Source organism: Lycorma delicatula, chromosome 2 (assembly GCF_047948215.1).
Source record: "Lycorma delicatula isolate Av1 chromosome 2, ASM4794821v1, whole genome shotgun sequence".
Classification (NCBI taxonomy): domain Eukaryota; kingdom Metazoa; phylum Arthropoda; class Insecta; order Hemiptera; family Fulgoridae; genus Lycorma; species Lycorma delicatula.
The window spans coordinates 134,966,119-134,993,141 of record NC_134456.1 but is presented as its reverse complement, the minus strand read 5'-3'; the positions used below and the strand labels follow the sequence as shown (position 1 = coordinate 134,993,141).

The 27,023-nt window shown below is 30.3% G+C and overlaps 1 protein-coding gene across 2 annotated transcripts; it reads right to left on the bottom strand.

Annotated features, from left to right (window-relative positions):
* Positions 1-81: 81 nt before the first annotated feature.
* PheRS-m (Phenylalanyl-tRNA synthetase, mitochondrial) lies at positions 82-23,363 on the bottom strand. Of its 2 annotated transcripts, none has more exons than XM_075356271.1 (7): positions 23,281-23,363; positions 13,548-14,114; positions 13,226-13,385; positions 10,541-10,672; positions 8,721-8,881; positions 3,878-3,994; positions 82-342 (listed from the first exon to the last, which is right to left on the bottom strand). In XM_075356271.1, exons 1-7 carry the CDS (start codon positions 23,335-23,337, stop codon positions 175-177), a joined length of 1,362 nt encoding a protein of 453 aa, XP_075212386.1. In that variant the 5' UTR covers positions 23,338-23,363; the 3' UTR covers positions 82-174. The 2 variants fall into 2 exon arrangements, with proteins under 2 accessions (XP_075212386.1, XP_075212387.1); XM_075356272.1 differs by having other exon boundaries at positions 23,010-23,318.
* Between the last annotated feature and the right edge of the window lie 3,660 nt (positions 23,364-27,023).

Genomic DNA, 27,023 nt, shown 5'->3' with positions numbered 1-27,023 from the left:
AGGTTAAATAAATATTTTTTTTTACTTTCAAAGTAATAAAAAAATAGGTCACCAAAGAAATAAAATTTTCACACTAACATATTAACAAGAAAATTGGTTGGGAAGTTTTATTTTATTAGAATAACAACTATAAACAAATAAATTAACTCGTCTAATTAAGATATAAGAAACAAACTACCTCAACTGACATTTTAGAACATTTTCAACAGCATCTCTAATTTTAAACTGAATAACATTTACTTCTTCATGAGTTAAAGTTCTTTCCATATGTCTGTACGTTACACGATAACAATGACTAATATTTCCTGTTTTTGGATGATGAAATTCATCAATTAACTTTATCTGTAATGATAAATACAACATTTTTAAAACATATAAAACAACAGCATTGTTAATAATTACAGATTAAATGATGACACCAACAATAAAACTTATTAAGTAATCTATTAACTTGACTGTAATTTACACCTACACAAAACATTGTTTATCAGCTAATTTATCACTGTATTATAAAACATTATGGATACAACTAGAATATCTTATAAATATTGTGGTCAAACGTCAAAATAATACAAAGCACCATAATTTTTTTGAGCAGATCCCCAAACAAAATTTATTTTTTGCCTCCTTCACCATTATTTTTTTACGTATTTAAGCTAATGTGTATAAAAAGTCTACTGAATTATGTTTTATCAACACTATAATATATATATATAAAGACAAAGACAAAGATACTGAATGTGTAATTTCATAAATATTGTACCTAATTATGCTTATGCAGGTAGCCCACTTTAAAAAATGTATAACATAACCCAACCATGATTTAAAAATGTACATCATTCAATGTACATATTTTTAACACTTTGTAAGAGATAAAATATTGATAAATATTGATAAAAATCAATATGCAAAGCCCTGGCAAAAATTAGAATTTATTTAGATTATTTTGTTTGTTACTTTAACGTTCTGAGAGAAAGCTTATCTAAATAAATGTCATACTTGTGTGCAAAATATATTTCTCCTCAAGCATACTGCCTTTTGAAACAGGTACTTTCAGCCCATCACCTTTCTATCTAAATTTTGCAATTCATTTGCACCGCTACTGCTACATGTACCACAAATTTCTGGTAAACATGTTTCCAGCACGTGTCTCAACATCATACAATCATTCTAAACTAATTTATCTTTATAAATTTTTCAACTGCAGCGTGGTCTCCAGATAATTTTTCACCAGATATAATTAAGGTATGGACTCCATGACACTTTTTCCAACAATGTAACCATCCTTCACTTGCTGTAAAGGAGTTGCTAGTAGTGCTGCTTCCAGAACTATTTGCTGAAGCTATTTTTCCATTCAGAATAATGGCTTTTTTTTAATAGCAGTCTGCTGATAGGTGTTCCTCATTCTCTTTTTTCAAGGAGCTGCTTCCACAGTACCTCATCTAGTAAATTTTTTTTAGGTTTTTTTTAAGGTACACCTCGACTGAAGAGCCACCTGGCTGCCTTGCTGCATACAATATGCTCAATCTGTCAACGGTTTTTTTCTAGTTTTAACCAGGTGTTTAACAAACACCTAATCTAATGCTGCTGATTTTAATGTGTGTTTTATGTAATTGTTCTAATGCTTTTGGTTTAGTTTCAATCGAAACCACCACATGTTTTCTTTTGCAACTGCAAGTACTGGTAAAAAATAAACTAAAAGGTTATCTAAAACTAAAAACTTTGCAGCTAACAGTACATAAGAAACTCATTATACTACACTGAACAGACAAAAATAAAAAGGAATCTTACAACTTACTGTACTGAATTTAAACTAAAATTTAACAAGATACTCTGTACACTGTATTTCCATTATTTAAAAGGTAGTTTTTCGCGACGCTATAATATGGACATACTGTATAAAATAATTTTTCATTCTATAGATGCCACATTATATCATACCATTCAAAACGCAAATGATGTGATGATTTATGAGTCTTCACTTCAAGATTATAAAGCAGTTACAACATCATATTGAAAAAGTCTTTAAATAAAACGACTTAATTAATGTATCAATGTGAGATTGTTTTTTAGAGTGAAAAACACTTTCATGTTACCATCATCCGGGTCAAAAAAATAACAAAAAGCCCCTTCTCGGTTATTAAAATATTAATAAAATAAGGTTAAAACTATGATGAGAAGTAAGATAATAATAGCATTAAAAGTAAAATAATAGAAAAACCTAACTATTACGATAATATATGTAACATGAATAATAAAGTATAATCAAAATTGATGGTTGGTTGTCATTAAATCTTATAAAGTACATTGATTCTTCTTATAAGTAACAACACCTGGTCTAATACTTTCTTATTTCCTAGAATGCGACAAATGTCTCTCAGTAATTTGAATTTGCAAAGTAAGGCTGTGTAACATATGCAGTCCACAAGGATTACAGTCAAGCGGCAGTCACATCATATGGTGCATTTTTTGCTAATATCAGGTATCCGGGAGAAGCTCTGATATGCCCCAATCGCAATCGACACAGAATCACTTCCTCTCTGTGAATTTTTCTCCATGAAGAGTCCCATGGGAACAATGTATCTTTAATGTTTCAGACTTTATCCACTGCAGCAGTCCAGTCACCTTGGCACCTTTTTCGAAGAGTATGTTTAATGGATTTAATATAACCGGTAGTAGTAACTCAAGTAGTGAAAGGTAGTTGGCTACATGGATCTTTAGCAACAGAATCTGCATGTTCATTACCAGGATTCCCATATGGTTAGGGATCCAGCAGAAATTCACTTGCATGTTGTGACAATTCAACTTAGCGAATGTATTATGAATTTCGGTGACAATAGGATATTTAGAAAACAGATCTTCTAAATCTTGAGAGTGCACTACATGAATCACTACAGATAAGGATGTGACAATGTTTTGACTTAAATATTAAAAGCCATATTGATGGCGTACAGTTCAGCATTGTAGACACTTGTAATGACAGGTAATCCAAACAGATAAGTAATGTCATTTAAAATAAAAGCGCATCCAATGATATCATTCTGCTTTGACCCACCTGTGTATACTACTGCATCTGGGTTGGATAGAAAATGGTAAAATGTTTGCTGAAAGATGAGAGGAGTTGTTAATTTTTTATTATATATGGTGAAGTCATAATTCAAATTTATGGGGTCGAGTCTCCATAGATGATACGAAAGAGAAAGGATAGAAAAATAGAGTATGTCAAAATTTAAAAGGTACTTTAAATGCAGAGTATGGACACCCATTGGTGCTGTATTACTTGGATGGTTCTCATATCTTTGGAAATGAGGGTTAGCGAGGATTGCTTTCAAAAACAAGTGATTATGTTTAGGCTAGCTGAGAAAATGTACGAGTCAGAATGGTGTCTACAGTAGTGTATAAAGTCTATCTGTGTACTGTATTTTATTTTTCATAAAAGTCTTTCCTTTGCACGCAGGCCTAATTATTACTGCACATAACTAATACAGACAGTACTGTACTGTATAGAACCTAGTTATATTAAATCATGTAAATTAAATTATAAAAAAATAAAATGAAAAATTAATTATTTTTTTTAAAATTACAGGGTCGTTTAACCTTAAGAGATGGTAATTGTAGGGGATTCAGCAGTAAACCTGTAGGTTCGGTTAAATAGGGAACAAATAACAGGGGAACTACTGTACCATAAACAGTTGTCATAACAAATGATCAACAATGATGTTATACCATTCATTCACATGGGTAAAAAATTAAAACAATTCCAAAAATATTACAGAACAGACTATACATTAAACAGCAGAATAGTTATTCTAGGAATCTAAGCCTGAAACACTTAATTATTTTTGGGCCTTTTTAATGAAAAATTATAATTACATACCTGTTCAATAACACTTCCTCCAATATCTCTAGCAAGATCATAGAAATCATTACTGCAATAATTATTTGTAATCCAGAAACTGATGTCATTTATTAATTGAGGGTAAACACTGACAGGCTGGAAAAAAAGAAAATAATTAAAATATTTCAATCTACCAGGGCCTGGGAGTTTACTAAGGTGGAGCTTCAGCTCTGGAAAGGGGAGTGATAATGCATAACACATAATAATATTGCAAAAGAATTCTCATAGCCTCTCTTAATTCAAATTCCAATACTTAACCTGCAAGAGATGCCCCTACTTAGCCGAGCAACTCAATGAAAGGTTGGGTAACCCAACCCAGCAGGATACTGTGTCTATGAACAGATTTGTATCGGGGAGAGCTATCAGTCCACAGTCTTTGCGCTGCAACACCTGAGTGGGTAAAGAACATCAGACCACCTCAGGAAATAGGTAAGCTAAAGCATTTTTGCTAGTCTGCTAAAGCAGTTCTTTACATGTGATAGACGACAGCATCATCACCAGGAGTAGGATGCCTTGGGCTAGTTACCCAAAAATCTGAACATAGCATACTATAGCTGGAAGAATAAAAGAGCTGGACTGGAATAAAAGGACTAATAACTGGAGACATTCAGAAACTAAGACTTATGAAGTGTGGAATGCCAGGAGTTAGGGGAAAACAGATTGAGTTAATAAGGGAATTAAGACTGACAATTATAACTATGACTAAGAAAAACGAACAAGGCTGTATTGATTTACAGGACAATTATCTGTTGATGTACAGTGGAGTGACTACATTAGACAGAGCTAAGAGTGGAGTGAGGCTGGTCGTGCATGGGGGATGAGAGAATATTAAGAGTTGGAACTTACTGAATAATGAGATTATGAGGGTGGATATAATAGAAGAGGGTAATTTGTGACTGTTGTAGTACTGTATGCCTTGAAAATTTTATGAGCATATGCAAGTTGCTGTTGATGAGGCTTTGAAGAGGTAATTCTGATAGGAGATCTTAATGCTGGGTGGGGAGTAATCCAACCTCAGGAATGCAAGTTTTGAGTAAAAATGGGGAAGAAATTTAAAATAATAATAGAGAGAGGTTGCTAAATTTGTGTGTGAGCAACAACTTTGTAATTGCAGATACCAAATTCCTCCTAATTTCTTTTTTTATAAGATATACATCATTATATAAGAATGATGACTTCTCTGGGCATCAATGATTAATGCCCAGACTTCATCATCTCCAGAAATTTGTTTCAGAGAGTCAAAGATGCTAGGGTAATGAGAGAGCCCTCAAATAATGGCCATCATCTGCCGGTGACGATAATGGCTGTTGCAGTTGTGGGAAGTGGAACTGGTTGGATGGGTGGTAGGAAAGACAGAAGAAAACTGGAGCCAAGGGATGTTAAATACAAAATAAAGGCTTATAAATTGAAACAGGAGAATTTCGATCAGCATATGAATAGTAGTCACTAATAATGTAATGGAGGCTCCACAGCTGATGAGCACTGAGAGTTGGAGGTATACTGGAGAGGATTTACGAACACACTTATTGCTTCAACTGAAGAAACTTGTGAAAATTCATAAGTCAGGTGCTTTCAGAAAAGAACTGTCTGTAAACAAATAAGGTGAAAAGGGAATTCAAAGAGAAGAAGCAGCTGCAGCAGAGATTTTTGGTTACCAAAGATCAAGAAGACTGGGAAGGTTATATAAATAACAGAGAGCCAGAGCATGAGTAGCAGTAATGGTTGCAAAGCAGGTGACCTAGGATAGTTTTGGAAATGCACGGAGGAAAACTATCCAGAAAATCAGAAACTATTTTATAAAATCTTGAAGAATGTGAGAAATGAGAAAGTGTTCCTTAAACTTTAGGAAGGTAGACACTGACCCGTGAGAGGGAGATCATAGGTAGAAGGAGCGATTATTTTGGGAAGCTGCTGGGGAATGAAGAAGATGTTGATGGGGAGATGGCAGGGGAACCAAAGAAAGAGATTTTGTTTTTACGGAGGATAATATTAGAGAGAATGAGCTGACGATAGTGCTGAGAAAGCTCAAGAGTTGTCAGGACATGATGGAATTTTTCCAGACATTATCAAATAGATGGGTCTGAGAGAGAGAAGTTGTTGAGAATTTTGAGCATAGAGATTCAAGAAGAATCCTGAGGACTGAAAAATCTCTATAATAACATGTATTTTTATGAAGGGGACAATTGGGATTTTTTATTTACAAGGGGATCGCAAGAACCATAGGAGAATATTTTCGTTAAGCATATGAGGAAAAGTTCATTCAAGAATATTTCATACAAGACTAAAGGCATTAATTGAAGATAAACTTGAAGAACACAGTATGGTTTCGCAACCAGAAGAAGTACTCAGGATGTGATTTCATGATCTGACAAATATAAAAAAAAATTTGGAGTTTAATAAGGAGGTTGTTTTATGTTTTATAGATTTGGTAAAGGTGCTTGATGAGTGCCATGGAAAGTGTTGTAGATTGAATTGGAGAAACAGAAGGTTCCCAAACATCTGATCGAGGAAATAAAAGGTTTTTATTCAAAGTGTTATAATTATGTTAAAGTGGGAAATGTAGAATCACTATAATTTTTTCATATCCTCTAGTGTCAGACAAGGTAATAATATATTATCACTTTAACTATTTAATACTATGCTGGATAGAATCCTTATTGACTGCATGAGCAGAGAAAAGAGATTCTGTGCGGGACAATGGAGAATGGAACCAGTGTATATTTCAGGGTTAGCATATATGGACGAACTGGTGTGGATTGCATGATTTGAGGAAAACTTGACATTTAACCTAACGATTTGGAGTCAGAAATTAGAGAAAAGAAATATGAAAATAAGTTTTGAAAAACCAGTCTTGCTGATCTCTAAAAATAGAAGAGGCATAAATATTAAACTAAATAGATGTCAGCTGCAGCAGATCGAGTCATTCAGATATTTGGGTTTTGCTATTAGTTGTAACACTACAATGGAGGAGGAAATAGGTTCTACAGTATCTGCAGAGGTGAGTTGTATTTTGTACTATCCAGACAATTACTTAACATAAAAGAAGTCAGTGTAAACACTAAAATTTAAGTCTCCATATGTTCCTGTACTTACGAGGTCTGTAAATAAAGTAATGAGACTAGTTTTTTTTTAGCAGCCAAAGTGGCAACACTTTTCATGAACAAACTTTTCGTGAAACAAGTTTTTGTTGTGAGTTACAAAAATGAGTCACACTAATTATGAGCAATGTTGTACAATCAAGTTTTGTGATAAACTTGGTGAGAATGCTACTGAAACATTTTCAAAATTGTAAAGGGTGTATGGAGATGATGCTCTGTCATTAGCCCAAGTTTTTACGTGGTTTAAAGTATTTTCAGATGGCCGGGAACAGTTGCAGACAATCCACATTCTAGAAGACTGTTAACATCAAAATGTGATGACAGCATTGAGCGAATGAGAGACTTCATACAGTATAATTGGCAATTAACTGTCAGAATGATTGCAGAACAACTGAATTTGAACCATACCACAGTCCATCAAATTTTGACAAACGAATTGGACATGAAAAATGTTTGTGCAAAATTGGTCACAAAAACCTCACTGTTGAACAGAAAAACAACAGGGTGGATGTGTGTCTTCTAGGGTGAATTGAAAGTGAACCTGATATACTAAAAAAATGTTATTACTGATGATGAATCTTGGATATTTGAGTACTACCCAGAAACAAAACACCAGAGCAAGGAGTGGCACACTACAAACTCACCAATCAAAAAAAGCAAAAATGAACAAATCAAAACCACGCTTATTTGTTTCTTCAATACTAATGGCATTTTCCATAAGAAGTTTTTGCCTACAGGACACACTGTAAATCAATATCTTTACTGAGAAATTCTTGAAGGACTGCGAAAAGAGTTGCCCGCGTAATACCAGCCATCAAAGACAACAGGATGCTGCATCATGACAATCCACCTTGTCACATTGCACTCTCAATTAATGAGTTTCTGGCAAAGACTGTAGTTCCCCAACCACCTTATTTATCTGACTGGAGTCCCTGCAATTTTTTCCTGTTCCTGACTTAAAAAACCACCTCAAAGGACACCATTTTGGAATAGTAGAAAACATTAAAAAAAAAATTATCCGACCATCTGAAGAATATTCCAGTTTCTAAGTTCTAACACTATGAAGGGTGGGAAAACTGTTTGAAGCATTGTATGGCTTCCCAAGGGAATTATTTTGAAGGTAATAAGAGTCCATGTATAACTGGATTGTAAATAAAAAATTTTTCTGAACCAGTCTCTTTACTTTATTTAAAGACCTTGTATGCTTGTTGGGTTAACACATTTAATACTGCCACTGTGATATTCATGACAGGAATGATTATCAGCTCATGCTTTCAAGTTATGGTCATATAGTAAAATTTTCTAGGTTTTTGATGGAATAAGCTGTATTACTGACAAAAGTACACTGTAGTACAAACTAAAACATTTTAGTTACACATGAGCAATAAGAATAGAGAAATGTAATTTCATTAAATTTTGAACTCTCATAGTGACTTTCAGTCACAATTCCAAGGGTTGAAATCTTTTACTAACAGTTGGACTAGTACAGTAAGAATTAAAGACAAATAGGGTATTTTTATTACTCTGTGTCAGAACATAAATAATGCATCAACAGAGGCAGAGACTGTGTTTACAACTGAAACCAAGATAATATTAACTTTTTCTTAATTAAATTACATACCAGTTTTGTTTAATAACAAAACTTTTATCTGGGTATTCCATCAATAATACAATTATTTCAGAAACGTAATACAAGTAAATAAAATAGAATTTAAACAGCCTACCTTAAACTTAATTTGTGTATTTGGATCTTCTATTTCAAACTGAGATGTAAACCCAGAGTCTTCACTCCAAAAAAGTCTTATATCTGGTATTTTATAGACATGCATTGCTAATCGTTCTAGACCTAATCCAAATGCCCAGCCAATTTTGTCGCCAGCACCAGCTAAACAAGAATTCAAAACAATCTGTGGATATTAATGCTGTAAAATACAATTAAAAACTTTTTACATATTAATTTTTCATAGTACCTAGTCATAAAAATTCCAAGTATTAAAAAATGCAAGCACTTAAAAATATTCATTATATTGAAAGTTTTATGTCAACAGACACAAATAAACACAATACAACAAAATTCATCAAGTTTTACAACATTCAACCATACTAACACAATAAAAATCAAATCATAATGTCACTTGAAAAAGACTAAGGGAATTAAGCAATATATAATCTGAGAAATATAGGTTATCCTATATAGTACAGAAGTTAGCAACGAATATGCAATAATACCTTCAACATAAAAAAACTTTAAAAAGGAAATTTCCTGATGTAGGATATTTTGATTACAGGTTTAAAATATTCAAACCATATATAACTACAATATACTGGTTACAGCAAAATGACCCTGAAGTCTACAGCACTGCTAGCACATTTTTTTTCAAACCAAAGTGTGCTCATGGATGCTTTACTTTGAATTACTGCACATGCTATAGGACTAAAGACAATAAAATCAAAACAGGCTACCAACTAACAGCTCCTAGTTATTTAATACAAAAATTCAATAACCAAGACAATTTGATACAAAGTAAATCCAGAAACATTTAAAATAAATGATATTAAACATACTTTATCATACAGACTAAACAACTTAAGAAATTCATTTTATCAAAACATATAAACTTGGCATATTTTCATTTTTGTAGTAATGACATTTTTTACTGATGATGGAATTTGTTTTCTTATAGTACAGATAAAAAATTATTTTATTATAATCTACAAAAAAAGTTAAAGAATAGTACAAATTTTTCATAACAAGATAAACTGGAATGATTTTTAAATACAGAAATAACTTTTAGACTTTCCACAAATAATCAGACATTGAATATTCAGAAAAAAGTTTCAACCCAAATTCTGCTTCGTTATCCAATATAAAAAATGTCTAAACTATAGCAAATAGTTAGTTTTGAATAATAAGGTGGTTGGATGCAGAATTCTTGTAAGTTTTCTGCTGATTAAAAATTTTACTTCTGCTAACAGTACAGAATAGAATTTAATAGACAGCACACAATTCTGCAATAAAAACTATATTTCTCTTGCCAAGAGGAAATTTGGATAATGAAATTTGTATGCAACATGAAATTCTTTCTCAATTAAATTAAAAACAAACTTAATTCCCCCTGATTATTCTATAAACTGCACATGAACCATTCTTTTATTATGAATATGAAACAGTGTTTTCACTATAAAACAACTCTTAACATCAGATAAGGGATGAAATTACCTGTAGACAGAGAGAAACTCTTTGAACTTCTAAACATACAGAACTCAAACATGAGCCAAATTACTCTTTAGAAATGATTTCCCCAAAACAATTCTAATTTGATTAAAGTTATTTTGTAATGGAGATACATAGAAGTCAGAACATAGAACATGAAATATAAGTCCAAATTTTTTGTAAATGAAAAAAAGTTATGTTTTTCACACCAATATACAAAAATAATTTTACTTTGAGTCAAAACTTAATAGATGACTACATAATTAGGATTACAAATGTTAAATAAAAAAATAATATTAATGATTTTCAGTAAAACCAAAACATACAAACCATTGTTGACTATTGCCTGACGCATAATTCCACAACCAAGAACTTCCATCCATTCACCTTCATGTTTTATTTCCAGTTCCCAAGAAGGATGTGTGAATGGAAAGTACACTGACACCCACCGATGAGGTGTATCTGATGAAAAAAAAAGGGTTACAAATGAAAAGGCTATACAATTTCATACAACTACTACAGCCTTGGACAATCTCCTGGCTAATTAATAACTATTAATCAATTCATATTAATTAATTGTGTATATTTCTGAATGGTAAATACAGCAATGCAACTGAGGGAGAAAGAAATTGGTCATGTACTGTTTAATTTTATACCTCATTAGTAGTACCATCATTATTATAAATGATGGTAATAGTAGTGAGAGCCAAAGCAGACCAGATACTTCATTCATAAATTCATACAACCACATCCAAAAAAATATTTGTTTCTTTAATGATGTAAAACACATCACAAGATTTAGTAAATTTAACTGATATTAGGCAGAACCAAATATCACAATACAAATATATCACAAACCAAATTTTTATTTGAATCTTATAAAATAACATACAAAATTTCATTCCAGCATAGTTAATAAAAAAAATTAATTTATATTAGTCACAGAGCCAAAATAATAGTTTTTAGTTACAGGCCAAAACATAGCAGAAAATCATTACTGCTTTCTTACACTTAAATTTCTCAAAAAAGACCAATGATTTTAAATACTACAATGTTTTCAGATGTATTGTTGAAATGCTATTACATACATATGCATGAATATAACAAATGGCATTGTGATCATTTGTTTGTTGTTAACATAATTTGTTAAAGTTGTGTATTTTAAAGTGTTGTGGCACTTCTTGCTAACACGTGCACGTGCGTACACACAAACTTCATTATTATACCCAACAGCAACAAACAACATTTCACAAAAACAATGGCATTACTGAAAATTAAATTTCATACCATATATTTATGAATAAATATTCTGGTTATTAAAAGTTCATGTTTGTAGGCATATCTTCTTACAAATAAATGTAAGAAAAAGTCTTTCTACCTTTTAGTCTGCTGGTCTTTCTAAATTAAATTATGTCAATCCTATATAATGAAAATATGGGAAACAACGGATTTGAATATGGTAATCAGTTTGTTTTCCTTAGAATAGAACATTAATAACACAAATTCGACATTTATAAAAATTTGTTTACTATCTGATGAACAAGTAAAAATCTTGGACTCCTTTGGAAAGATTTTTTCACCAACCAACACTACTTCAAGAATGCATTTTTTATACTTTTTACTGTTGTACCCTTCCATTCATAAAATAAAATACCCTACATCCACCTACATTTTAACAAATTTTTCTACGTTTTTCTTATTCTTTCTCAAGTTTTTTTAATTTCCTGAGTTAATCACAGCACTACAACATGAAGTTTTTCCACACTAGAAATACTCCCTTTGCTGGTTCATTTTTGATAAAAAAAAAACAAGATCACAAAGAATAATACAGTGTTTTCAGTTTAAAATGTTGAAGATCAATGACTGAATTTATTAGGTACAAAGTTTTTTACCAACAGGAGGTGTAATTTGATGATAAGGTTTATGTATCTTCTAACAGAGTCCACTTAGTGTCAGTTTCATATTTAACAGACATTTCCTTTCTTACCTTATTCAGATTACTTTCAGAAACACTGACATATCTGGCTGTTAATTTAATGAGCAACTCTCACACTACTTACTTTTTAAAAACTACTTACTTTTTTTAAAAATTAAACCTTTTACCACCATTTGTCCAAGTTCTCTGAAAAACTTTCATTCCATACTTACCTTCCACTTTTCAAATAAATAATATTGTTACCATTAGGTAACTTTATCAAGCCAGCAGTTTATACCTAGTTACTATATTAGCATCAAATATTATCCATAATCTGTAATGCTAATTATAACATAATAAAAAAACAAAAAATATCTAAACTAAAAGATCTAAATAACTATACTTAAGGAATTATCAAAAAAATAATACAATAAGCAAACAAATTTTAATGGAAATTTGACTACAATTAAGTATCTGAATCAGAACAAGAATCAATGCAACCTTGATAAAGTGAGCATTTTTAAGTGAAAATGGTGGTTGCACCACCCTCATCATCATTTTTTAATAAACTCAATGAGTGAAAGGCTATACATGTTGGAAGAATAAAAATAATAATCTTTTCTCCTGGACATACAGTCCCATACTTATAAAGGAAAACTGAAAATGAGCTTTCTATCTTTTAACAATGACATGGAATATCAAGCTAACTTAGTCTAGACATTCTTGAAGCATGTTTTTCAGCATATGCCTGGCAGCAAAAAGAATACCATTCGATGTAATAGTAAATACATTTTTTTTACCAGAACTTCTTACAGAAATTTTGGCTTTTTATGGATTTTCTACCACCTAAAACATTTAAAAATTTTAAAAAATACTTAAAATGCTTTGTAAGACACAACAAAAAATTATAGAAATTATCCACTTTCTTCAATTAGCAATTACAAGATATAACAAGACTGTATAGAAAACTGTAGATGAATTGAAAATATGTCAACCATTCTCTATATTTGAAAACAATTTAACATTTTCACAAAAGATTGGCGCATAATACTTCAGTTAAATTATTATTATTTAAAAGGAAGAAACTACAGAAAACCAACCTTTTCCAAAAAGAGTATAGATAAGTGACAATAAAGTAGTTTTTAGATCATCTTCTACAAGTTTTACAGCATCAAGCGTATGTTCAGCCTGCTTCTCTTCAGTTTCTTCTTTCTTATCATCATTAAAAATTATTACTTTGCTCCCTTTCCTTTCAATTAACTGTCATCAGAAAATTATATTAAAATGATACATAATCAAATAATTAAAATCAAAAAAAATTATAGGATAAAAACGAGAAATGAACATTATAACAAACAGCACAGCAAAATTGATACTAAGTAGGTCTATGTAAGTTTTATGAAAATGTTTTGTTACTATTACCTCATCAGAATTAAAAAGTCGTACAGCATCTGCTTGATGAAAAACTGGAAAATGTGTAGCATCAATTGAGTCTCTCCTGTAAACATCACCCATAACTACAAAATGATCTAATCCCATTTTAATTAATTCGTGCTGATGAGCTGTTGTATGTGCTCTTAATAAAAACTCTCTGTTTATATAATAACAATCACTTTTCTGTCTACTAACATGATCAATAGGAATTAATAAACTATCAAAATTCTTTTCTACTGAAACAACAGGATTTAGATTATCATAAACAGAAAAAATTGGATTTCCCCTTCTCCCTTTAAAATTATCATGAAAATAAGAAGTAATTCTTCTCTTTAAAAAACTGAGAGGGTGATATTTTTGATGAAGTAAATTTCTTCCAACATATGATAAAATTTTAGGAGTTGCATTTGTATAATCGTCTCTTTTATACTCTGTATTGTTGACAGTTATTACATTTTGTACCTCACGTTTTGATGCAGCATGTCCAATAAATCTAAACTGATCAATTTTAATCGGTTTGGTTACAAAGGTCAACAGTGACAAACACCTAACATTCTGTAACAAACAAATCAAACAAAAAGGATAATGAGTAAGTTTACGAATAGAAAAATGCAGCTAAAATGATAAAAATAAGTAAAAAATAAAACTTATAAAGTATAAAGTAAAAATATAAAGTATAAAGTAATTATAAAGTAAAGTAAGAGAATTTAATTTTTTTTTTTTAATAAATGAAGGCAAAAAATCTGTATCTTTGGCTTCATCTAAAACATATCAACCTTACAATTCTTTAATAAAGAAATATATAATTTTAAAAATTTTAAAACAATATAAAGTTTTTTTTTAAAACATTGCACAGCTGGAATATAATATTATTTATATACATAAATAAATGAAATACAACCTTACAAACAATTTGCTCACAGTCTCTTTTCTAGTACTTTCGGTCATTTGAACATCCTTAGGAAAAGTTATTCTTCAATTTATATCATTAAAATTAAATTATTCAAAATTAAATTTATAATGACTAATAGACATGACTAACTTTATACTATTATGACCAGTTGTTGAGATTTTAACCATTATAAATTCACTTTTTGCATAATTTCATTTTAATGATATAAATTGAAGAATAATTTTTACTGAGAATGGTCGAATGACCGAAAGTACTACAAAAGAAACTGCAGACGAATTGTTGGTAAGGTTGTATTTCATTTATTATTATATAAATAATTTTTTTTTTTTAAATAATACTTCAAAATTTAATAATAATCTTTATTTCAAACAAAACACGTTCTTATAAAAAAAAACTTAAGTCACATAAAATCATATAACAAAGATTTGATCAATGCTTAGATAGAAAATGTAAGCATTATATTATTTACAAGAAATACTGCCTTAGAATATTACACACATACTAACATTCATTACATAATGGTAAAACATAATACACCTTCATGAAAATAACAATAAACAAAAACAACAAAAAAGGTTTGAATATATTTATATGAAATTATATACGACTGTGTTGGGGGATTACAATCAATGTACTTATTAATATTAATAAAAATAACTGGTAGAATATTATTTCTGTCATGTGCTGCAGTTATTTTTAAATTACCAACCTGTAAAAACACAAACCAATTAATTTCAATGTCTTACATTATTTAAATGATATGTATGTATTATATCAATCAACACTAATAAAATAACCTATAGCCACACCAATTAACAAATTTTATCAATCATATACATACAGAAAGTTTCTAAAATGGTGGGCTGGCCATACTTTTTCAGATTCTACTTGTAAAATTAAATGAAAAATATCCTTAGGAAAAATGGAAATTTCTCCTTCATTCTCCCACTGTCTGCCATTTTGTTATTTTTATATAAAAATTTATATTTCAAGTACAGATAGAGGAACTACATTAATATTTGGTAAGCGTCTTGGTAATAAAGTTTTAAAATTAGCTTTAAAATAATTATTAGTTCAAAATAAAAGGCTTAATATTTTAGCAAATAACATAAATTTTGATGAAACTAATATTTACGGAAATACAGAGTGATTCAAAGAAACGGAAAATTAAAAAAATTAAATAACGTTAATGAAAAATTTTTTTTAGAAAATGAATTTTATTTCATTTAATTGTACAAATGTTGCCATTTTACGATACATACATTTTAGTTTATTTTTTAAAGATGACATCTTGCAGGTGACCTCCTCTTCTACGTAAACACTCACGAAGTCTCTTCGTGTGTGTGAAAATCCAAATTTTCTCAATTAACTTATAACTTATTACTAATTAAGAAATTATAAATTACAATTAATTATAACTTATCACTTCTTATAATAGGTGTTATTTTAATGAAAAGTATTTTCTTCATTTCAATTGGAGCCAAGAATGTGTTATGGAAATGAGAAATTTAACATTCTGCATGTTTTTTGTTATAACTGGTAGAATATTATAATATTACAAGTTTCTGGAGCAAGATAATTATAAAACCATTTATATAATTAAAGCCTTGGTCCGAGTAGTATTTAAATCCCAGAATGATCCAAATTTCCAATAATATAAATTTTTTTTATTCTGTCCACTTTTAATATAAAAGTTCTCAATACCTTGAAAAGATACAGAGAACATGCTTTTTTCAGATTTTTCATGCTTTGAAAAAATGGAAATGAATCATGGTATACAGCTTTATTTAGAATCAATTTTATGATTACTACAATTACCCGGGCAAGAGCATAATAACACTATGATACTCTCCAATATGAAAGACCATATTATAAAACAGATTTAACAAGGGCTAACAGTTTTTAAATTTTAAATGGATAGTATGATTTTTTTTAAATAAAATTTGTTTATAAGTACCTGTGGTTTTTTTTTATTTAAAAGCCTTTCCAAAAAGCACCAGAATCTGGCATTAGACTTAAGTATAATTAGTTTTAACTAATGAACTTATAACTAATTTAGATTAATGATATTCAATTTTTTAAATAAAATTCATCTTATTCTATGAAAATCAGCTTCCGTATTTTAATTTCTAAAACTGTGTTGTAAGAAACTGCACAATAATCTAAGAGTTATCACAGTGCCTTCAATTTTCCACAACATCCGTTAAAATTCACAAGGAAAAGTACAAATCCTAATACTGAACTCTGAGATAATCCATTATAATTCTACATGATTAATTAGTGAGTTCACCATTAACCTCTGATTTCTGCCTTAAGGTCTATTCACACAAATAACAGTTGCACCTCCAATTCCAGCCAAGCATAATTTGTTTAACATTACTTCATGGTTAACTATGCCAAAGTTTTTGAAGTTATATTTCTTTTGGCGCATTAGGAGAAACTGATCAGAGTGTATTTTCAGCAAGTTACAGAAGTTGTGCGTGCCGATGTAACACAAATGAAGATTTGCGCAGACCCAAGTGGCTCAGTTTGCATGCACATGCATGTAGTGTCTAATTCAGTCAGTTGTTCAATGTAATTAAGTGATTAGTATGTGTTGTAAACATAACAGATATTGAGTCATAAGAAATATATATTTATATACACAGATTTCTGAAGACAGATATTTTAAAATGTGACTATTGTGTTGTTCATATTCATAAAACTTTATTTATACTGCAGCGTATATTTTTTTTTTTTGTGAAAATTGTGTATCAAGATTTAAGATTATAATTATGTAAATATTATTTTTTATGAGTAAAACTACACTTTTTAATGACAGAAAATCACATCAGATAAATTCTTGATTTTGCATAAATAATTTTAAATTTACCAAAAACAACATTTTTGATAAAATACACTATTATAAAATAAAACTATTTGTATCATATTGTATCACTATGTCTGCATTTATTGATTGGGCAAAAGAGGGTGAAGCTGGAAAACCTAAAATCATATAGAAACAGTTTATTAATGTCATACAATCTTTCACCTCCTTTTCTTTAGATTTTGTGCTATTTATAAAAAAGTCTGATGTGGACACTACATGACTTTCCTTGTACAACTTTTAAATTACATACACATTTTTAAAAATGAAAAGTATATAAAGTTTTATTTTGTTAATATCTTAGGAATTTTTTTTATCATCATTTTTAGAATTATTATTTATGGTACTTTTTTATAACAGGAGGTTAAAAATTATTAATAAATCAATACAATTAAATTAAAATAAAAAAAAAGTAAAAAAAAAAAAAAAGAAGATTTGAACCGATATGCCTTCCGTTGTAAGATCCAAATATTTCATTAATTAAAATTTTATTTGGCTGTAACTCTGAACCAATGAAAATAAGTACCACTTATGACATATTGTTGAAAAGCTCTCAATGAGGGCTTATTACTGCGGTTAAGAAAAAGTTCAAAATCCAATTATTTTTTAATTCTGGGCCTTTTTGGAGACTTTTGGTTCAGTCAATTGCAATCAAAAGGGAAGGTGCATAACTAGATGTTACAATAGTCCTAAAACCAAAATTTCAACATCCTATGGCTAATCGTTTTTTATGCAAGATACATACGTATGTACATACATACATACAGATGTCATGCCGAAACTAATCAAAATGGATTCAGGGATGGTCAAAATTGATATTTTCATTGAAATCTGAAAACTGAAATTTTTCACAATCACAATACTTCCTTTACTTCGTACAAGGAAGTAAAAATAAGTACTAAAATGCTTCACTATTTCAAATTATAACTGAATAGTACTCCCATTTTCCAAGATCAAATCTCCCACCATTGTCTTGTTCAGAATTTTATTTCCTACTAGCTTATTAACAACCCATTTACTTTTGGATTAACTAAATTTGTATAGAGTTTCTTTGCAATAGTTTTGTTTCTTTTCTCTTATCTCTATACTAATTACACTTAACTCTAATAAGTATTGTGACAGAACCAGTATATTGGACTCCTTCCAACTGAGAAGAAAGTATAAGAAAATAATAATGAATGGAGCTGAGAAAAGAACTAAAAGCGATCCTTTTCTCAGGATAACAGATCCATTTAACAATTTGTTCTTTGTAGTACTGATAATAGCACACCTCCAACAGCTGTTGTTTGACAAGAAGGATTACCAAACCAGAATAGGAATTTATGGGAAAATGTAAGTCACAGACAAAAAAATTTATTACACTTCAACATTTAAGGAATGAGGCAGGTACTGGTTCTGTAGGCAAGGGAATATAAATAAATACTACAGGGATCACTGAGAAGTCAGGAGTTAGTAAGCCATGTTCAGTGTAGTCAACATATCACAGTGAGTAGTTCTATGAGACTGTGTTCAACGCGATTGTGTAATGGTGTTATTGTCCACGTTTGGTAACAAGTGAAGAGTATGTCATAAGCATTCCAGTGTGGAAAGCAAGTGAATGCAGAAAGTTTTTTAGTGAATTATTGGGAGACAATAGTGAAAATGACAGTATTAAATTCATTTATAAAGCGTAGGGTATTTTTTTTTGTAAACAGCAAAGGTATGTACAGAGAATAGAATTGCATGAACTTTAGACTTGTCTAATCTTATCTTGTTGTTAATGCAATATTAGGTGTTAATATTAATAATCATTATAATGTATACATTAAAAATTATAACTAAAAATTCTCTGAGCATGATTATGTAGGACACTCGCCACAAGACAACTTTACTCTTTGAATCCTCAGACATTTGTGACGAAAGTGGCACTTCACAGGACAGTATTACAACATGAACTTTAGGAAGAACAAAAAGAAAACAAACTCTGAAACAAAAGAAAGGCTCTGAAATGAGGTGTTACCAGAAGATGTAAAAAAAATATATAGGTGGACTGATAAGGTATGAAATGAAGAGATCTTATGATGAATAAACAAGAAAATTTGTGGCACATTTTTATAAAAAGCAAACTAAGTTAATAAGCCAACCTAGCAACTATGGTCAATAGATGCCAATCATTAAGGCAATTTGGTCATAACACTCAAATAACTGAAATTGCTTAAATATAACCCCTCCCCGTTTAAATCAATTAAACATTCAGTCTGTCTGATCAATTCCATGCATTTCAGGTATAACTCTAATTATCTGACACCAAATTGTTATCTTAATTTTTAATTCTCCAGAATGTTTATAGGTGTGGCATATAGCATGTTCTTCAAAAGCTCCATTAGAAAAAGTCCAATGGATTTAAATCTGGACAGAAGAGAGACCAGGCAACTGGACCAACATACCCAACCCAATATTCAAGAAACTGATTATTCAGGAACCGAGAGACTTTAACAGAAAAATATGCAGAAGCACCATCATGCTTATATCACATTTGTTGGTACAAACTAGAGGAATATTTTCAACACACTACATTCAGTCTTGATAGGCAAAAAGAAAGGGTCAATCAATATGCCTCCAAAGAGACCTCATACATTGACAGAAAACTAATACTGATGTGCCTTGATGCAAATATAGCAAGTGGATTTTCATCTCCCCAAAAATGGTTGTTACAAATAAATGATGTGCTCATACACATAAATAAAATGTTGAATAAAAATGGGAAGATATGCACAAGCTGTTTATTAGCCAATAACAGTACTCAATCCTGATGGAAATCAATAAAAAAGCTGAATACCCTGAAGGTAATATGAATAGAATAACTGATTATAAGGAATATATGGTGTAGTGGCTGCAGTACCTGTTGACACAATCTAACGTTTCTGCACAATACAACCCAGGCTCCACTTCAATTTTAAACAAAAACCTGCAGGAAACCCATTTGAGCAATATCAACTATTTCAGAGATAATTACTAATATTATCATAAAGGAGAAAAATTGGTAAAAAGTTGTAATTTGTGCAATTGTCCAAATGCAAATGAAAAATTCCATTACAACTTGGCTGTTTGAACTGTGATTAGCAAAAACAACATACCATTTTGTTTACAATATAATGTTTAAAATTTTAGCTAATAAAAAATTCATACTAGCAGATTTTGAGCTATTATTTTAAAATGTATAATAAAATTTCCATACTTCTTTAATTCACAGAGAATATTATTTTAAAATATAGGCAAATTTTACTGAAACAGCAAATTCATTTGGAATTATAAATTTCTACTCAAATATAAAATGACAGAGATTAATGACGCCCACATGCACAAAGATATTAATCACAAAAATGTTAAACAAGCATATAAATGCAGTATCTCAACACACTTGAACAAACTGAAATAATTATTTTTTATTACCTACATTTAACAAAAACAACATATTAAATGAACAAACACAACCAATACTGAATATATTACTCAGTTACACAATTAACCTAGAGGTGGTCACCATGATAAATTGCTCATTTTTTAACATCTTAATTTTTTCAAAGTTTGGGGAATGCCTTACTTTCAGAGCTTCTTTAACAAGTTATTTTGCATTTTTATGGCTATGGGTATATGTTCAATAATACTAATTACTCTGTAATAGAACTGCAAGTATGCAAACACTGTTATGATTGTTGTTTTTGTCATGTGACTAGCCTACTATAAACACAGTCACTGATCAATTAAAAAAAATAATTGTCTCTTAAACTAACAATCCTGTACAGTCTTCACATGGTTAAAAATGATGTAATTGAGGATTATGAAAACAGCAACACTGATAAAGTTACTATTATAAAATAATCTTTTACATTTTCACCAAAGGCAACTTTGATGTCGGTTAATTGTATGTTTAGTGTATCTGATCATTTTATTCTCTATCATAAATCAATATCACCATGGTCTTTGATGTTTTCTGCTATTAAATATCGTATATGAATCCAATACTGCAAATTAAACAAATTAATGAATTTGCATTAAGATGCTCGCTTTTGAACAATGAAACAATATCAAGAATATCCTTCACTAATTTAACTCTATAGTTCCAACAACCTATCAAGTGGGTTACTGGAGTAGGAGAAAGCAAAGAAATTACCTCTCATATGGTTTACTGTACTCTCTGCTTACAATGAAATTATAACAAATAAAGCAAAAAAGAAATGTGTAAAATACTCCATTCCTATTTGAATAATTAAACATGTCATTTTAAACATTAGTTTATGAAAATTTGTGAAATTTAACTACATTTTACATGAAAATTTTCAGGTAAAGATTTCTTCCATGGCAAAGACATGACAAATCCTATACTTGAATTTTAATAAATAACAAAGATATAGAAAACATAAATGATTATTTTTCACAGGATCAAAAATTTGTAAATATTCATAAAATGCATAGTGACCAATCCTAGGTTAAGGTTTCCTAAACTTTTTAGGGCAGGCACCAATAACAATGCTACTGGATAGACCACTTTAGAAGGTAAAATTCTAAAATCCCCTGAAAAAAAATCAATTAATTTAATAGTCATTTAAATTAATTGAATTAAATAATGAAATAATTTAAAAAAATTTAAATGTTATTAGATATAAGCATAATTATTTTTTTAACAAATATTTTACAAAATATGGCAATCATTAATAATAAGGAATGCACAAACTCTAGTAAAGTATGATTTCTGGAGTAATGATACTACTGCTAAATACACATTATTATTCATTTCTGACAATTATTATAGTCCATTAAATAATTTAATCAATTAGCAGAAATGAATTCAACTGGAAGGAAACTAAACAAACAGTTTAAAGAGTAACAATTATTCACCGTTGCCGACAACTAACCACAATTAAAAACTTGAAAAATCAACTAAATAAGATATTATTCATATTGTGATTAATGATGGATGAATTCTAACATAATTAATGAACAAGAAAAAGTAACATATGACAAGAAAAATAAATAAACATCAAAGAAAATTAAATCAGTTTGGGACACAATAAAATAACAGGTAATGAGAGAAATTAAAAGGTTTTTTTTAATCATACCCCTTGCTATTTATTAATTTTATTATATGACTTTATTCATTTCAATGGATTGAATATGAATGTCTGTGTTCATAAACAACAAGAGACTCAAAGAAAAATGACTTAGTTAAATTAATCCACCTTGGCAATAATGTAACTCTTAAGACGTTTGGTTAACAAATTTACTTTTTATAAAATCACCTGAAACGTTTTTATGGTATTATTTAAACACGTTTTCGATTTTTAGCCTCTGTGATAACCACTGATGGTAGTTCATCCATACATTAAATTGTTACTACATGGTCACGTTTTATTTACAATAATATCAAGAAGTTTATTTGCCACATAATTTCGATGGTAATACTTGTTTAGGAATAATAATAGATGTTAGAATAAAAATAACGAAACTATACGCAGTAAGAAAATGATAAATTTGTAAGGTGACTGTATAATTGAAGGGTACCAAATTTCACTGCTACGTCTAATTAACGAAATCTACAACTCTAAAAACCCACTACAACCTCTAAAACCCCTACCAGACTACATACCACAATAACCAAATACATTTCAGAAATTCTAAGTTTACTACTTACACTGATAAAAGTCATCTTAAGGGCCTGCAAAGATTACTTATTTTTCAATAAAAGAACGAAAAACAATCAGCTACATGAGTGATCTGCTAAATGAGAATAATGTGGTAAATCGTTTAAAATAATTTTATACCACACACATCATTCTCAAACATTTTATATAGAATTAAACGACTTAACTCTTTACCAATGAAAGAACAGGATGAAAGACTACATCACCGCTACCTTAATAAATTAAAAAACAACTACCTATATCGAACACTCAATTCCTAACCTCAACAAACAGAACGTTGGTGAAACAAATTACGAACGGCAGAGGGAAATTAGACATCTTAATTCTCACAAAGGCCAGCGATACTCGTGTTCACAAACTGAACTATGCAGTATTAACGCGTGCCTATGACGTTTAATTAAAAATGTTATCAATCCGTACTATCATGTAAAGATAAGAGAGATAAATCAATTTTGCCGGTCTTCATAACAAATACCCTTCATTTTATTTTTTGATCAGTTTGAAGAGTAGAAAATAATTTAGTATACATATTGTTATTTATGGGTATTGCGATTGTAACTGTTACATATCTGTTGCAGCCCTTAGTCTGATTCTTGCAAGTTATCTGTTATTAATTAATGTTTTATAATATTATAATCAATGCTCACGACTGCAACCTATAATGACTTTTTTGAATAGAACACAAAAAAGTTTTTTTCACTTTTAATAACTTCTATTAATTGTATAAGACAACATATCTTCTAGTAATAAAAATAATAACATTTTTTCTTCTAGCAGTTCAGATTACTATGCTCATTAGATAATGATTACCTTAATCATTAGAATTATTCCAGTAATAAAAATAATGTTAAAAGGAAACATACAATTTAAAGAAGCTAGACCAGTGAATGTGGTACTGAAAAGTATAGTATATAAGAAAAGCCTGATGTATTAATTGATGCAACACCTTTGAATATACCAAAAAAAACTAAACACAAATTGGTGAAAAACAAAAATCATTAGGTTAAGAATATGAAAGCAAAAAAGGGTTAAAATACCTGTTAGAACCATAACAGTATATGTATAGACATTTGATGCAGGTAAAATACATATGCTATTGAAGATAGTACATACAAAAACAATAAATCATATACAAAATTTCTTTGCACTCGTCATTGTTGTAGGACAAAATCAAAAAAATTATACTTAGGTCATAAACTATGTTCATACAATATACATAAATAAAATGCATGAATTGGATGTAGAAAAGTACAAGGAAAGAAAGAGAAACCACCTGTCATATAGAGTTTAAAGTGATGTGTTTAAATCCCTTGGATTGAAAAAAGTCCAAAAGTAGACAGTTGTAGAGCAATTGACAAGTTTCTGTAAAATCATAAAATTGACGAGATCTATAATAAGATACTAGGAGGAAAATTGAAGACAAAAAAATTGTGTCTTTCATAAGAAAGACAAAATTTACCCTCCACGTAAATCTATGATTTTTGACAGTGCCAGCCCACATCAGATGTGAAGTTCTAGTGTTGGGTTCTATTAAAAGGCAATTCTGGACAGTAAATAAATGATATGTCAGGGTTGGAGTTGAAAACCCTTTCTGTCACATGCAAATTGAGGTTTAAGCACTGCATAGACCTCATGGCTGACTACTTTATTAAGATTTTACTTTACTTTACTGAGGTTACTTTAATATTGAACTCACCAGGAGTTGGTCTAGTGGTAAACTTGTCATCGCAAATCAGCTGATTTCAAAGTTGAGAGTTCTAAGTTTCAAATCCTAGTAAAGGAAGTTACTTTTATACGGATTTAAATACTAGATCGTGGATACCAGTGTTCTTTGGTGGTTGGGTAACAATTAACCACACATCTCAGGAATATTCGACCTGAGAGTCTTATACAGATAAGAATACACTTTATGTACATTCCTGTTGAGAGATGTTTTGTCCTCAGGTCTTCTGTAACATTTCACATCTGTCTAAGTCATCTTTTTGTAGTAATCAGGTCCATCACCTCTCTTTGATAGTTTGAGCCTCCCCTTACCTCAAATCTCTTCTTAGGTGTCGATCACCAGACTTCTTCCTACATGACCAAGTACAAATAATATGTTGCATAATCGTTATCAACAAAATTTCAGTAGACAGACACAATCAGCTTCTCTTCAATTCAGGTTCAATATAAATCCCAGTCTGTCTTGTGAAAGAAAGGAAATTTAATTTCTTCTTTCTTATCATCATCATATTTAAGGTAAGCATAACAGGCGAGTGGTTGGATGTTGAGTCATACCTATTCTTAATCGAGGTACAGAGAGATGATATGCCTGAGGTGACATAGATGTCTAGCAAGTCCAGTATTTTTTTGACAGTTCTAAAATTCATATCCTATTAAAGACAGTTACTCTTATACAGATTTGATTACTGGATCATGGATAGCAGTGTTCTTTGGTGGTTGGGTTTCAATTAACCACACATCACAGGAATGGTCAACCTTTCTTTCTTTCTTTTTCCTGTTTAGCCTCCGGTAACTACCGTTTAGATAATTCTTCAGAGGATGAATGAGGATGATATGTATGAGTGTAGTCTTGTACAATCTCAGTTCGACCATTCCTGAGATGTGTGGCTAATTGAAACCCAACCACCAAAGAACACCGGTATCCACGATCTAGTATTCCAATCCGTGTAAAAATAACTGGCTTTACTGGGACTTGAACGCTGTAACTCTCGACTTCCAAATCAGCTGATTTGGGAAGACGCGTTAACCACTAGACCTGGGTTCGGAATGGTTGACCTAAGGCTGTACAAGACTACACTTCATTTACATTCATTCATACATATCATCCTCTGAAGTAATACCTTACGGTAGTTCTGGAGGCTAAACAGAAAATGAGAGAGGTTATTTCAGTATTGTATGACCATTGCAATAAAAACATAGTTGAACCTGTAAAACCTCTTATTGCTTATTCTGGTACCAGTGGGGGACAAAATCAAGACATTTCCTTTTATTGTGTTTGCAGTTTTAGGTCAATTATATCCATCCCTTAATTTCACTAATAAAAAATTTCTAACTTCACATCACTCATTTTAAACACCCAAAAAAGCTGTTCCTAAATCAAAATCAAACTAGTTCATGACTGGTTTCTTTTTGTAAAAACTGTACAGAATAAACAAAAGTTTCATGTCATTGAAATGACAAAATAAATTTTATCATTCTAAAACTATTAAAAACTGTCAGTAAGAAGCATATTTGCCAGTGGAAGAATTGAGAAAGTTAGCATATTAAAATAGAAAAAATGATATGAAGTTTAAATACCTTTTTAAATGAAGATGAAGGATTTCAAACTCTTGATTCAAAGAAACAGTAGAAGGCCATAAGTAGTTTTAAATTTACTAATGAAAATTTCCAAGATTTATTCAAATGGTGTGTGCATGTAACTTCTAGTAATAAGTAAATTGTTAAGTTTTCTACATTGTAATTTCAATTTACTTACTCCTAGGCACTACAGACCGATTTGACTCCTGGCCTTTCATCACGTAGCCCCACCATCTATTTCGATCCTCTCCCTGTCTTTACAATTGAAAATGCCAAATCATCCCTATCCATCCCTCCATTTTTTCTTCTATTGTGTATCATTTCTCTCCATATCCTCCTGGCAATCCTCTCCTCTCCCATTCTCACCACATGACCAATCCATCTAATTCTTCCCGATTTAACAATTATTGCAATACCTTCATTTTCTAGTAAGTCATTAATTTTAACATTATATCTCACACTCCACTCTCCATTCTCACAGACCAGTCCTGCGATTCTTCTCATTATCTTTCTTTCAAAAATTCTCAGCTTCAAAGCATCATTCATTGTTAACACCCAAGCTTCAGAACATAATATATCACAGGCCTTACCAGAGTTTCATAGTTTGATTTTATTTGCTGTTGATAAAATGCGTGACTTAAATAAAGTCATACTGTCATAAGAACCTCTGTTACCCACCATTATCCTTTATATATCTTATCAGT

Bases quoted from the DNA above. Each gene is read 5' to 3' on its own strand.
- PheRS-m (XM_075356271.1), bottom strand. From the start codon at position 23,337: ATGTCTAATTTCCCTCTGCCGTTCGTAATTTGTTTCACCAACGTTCTG. The intron at 10,673-13,225 runs GTTGGTTTTCTG...TTTTTTCATCAG, and splicing joins CTATACTCTTTTTGGAAAAG to ATACACCTCATCGGTGGGTG. The intron at 343-3,877 runs GTATGTAATTAT...TTATCATTACAG, and splicing joins GAGGAAGTGTTATTGAACAG to ATAAAGTTAATTGATGAATT.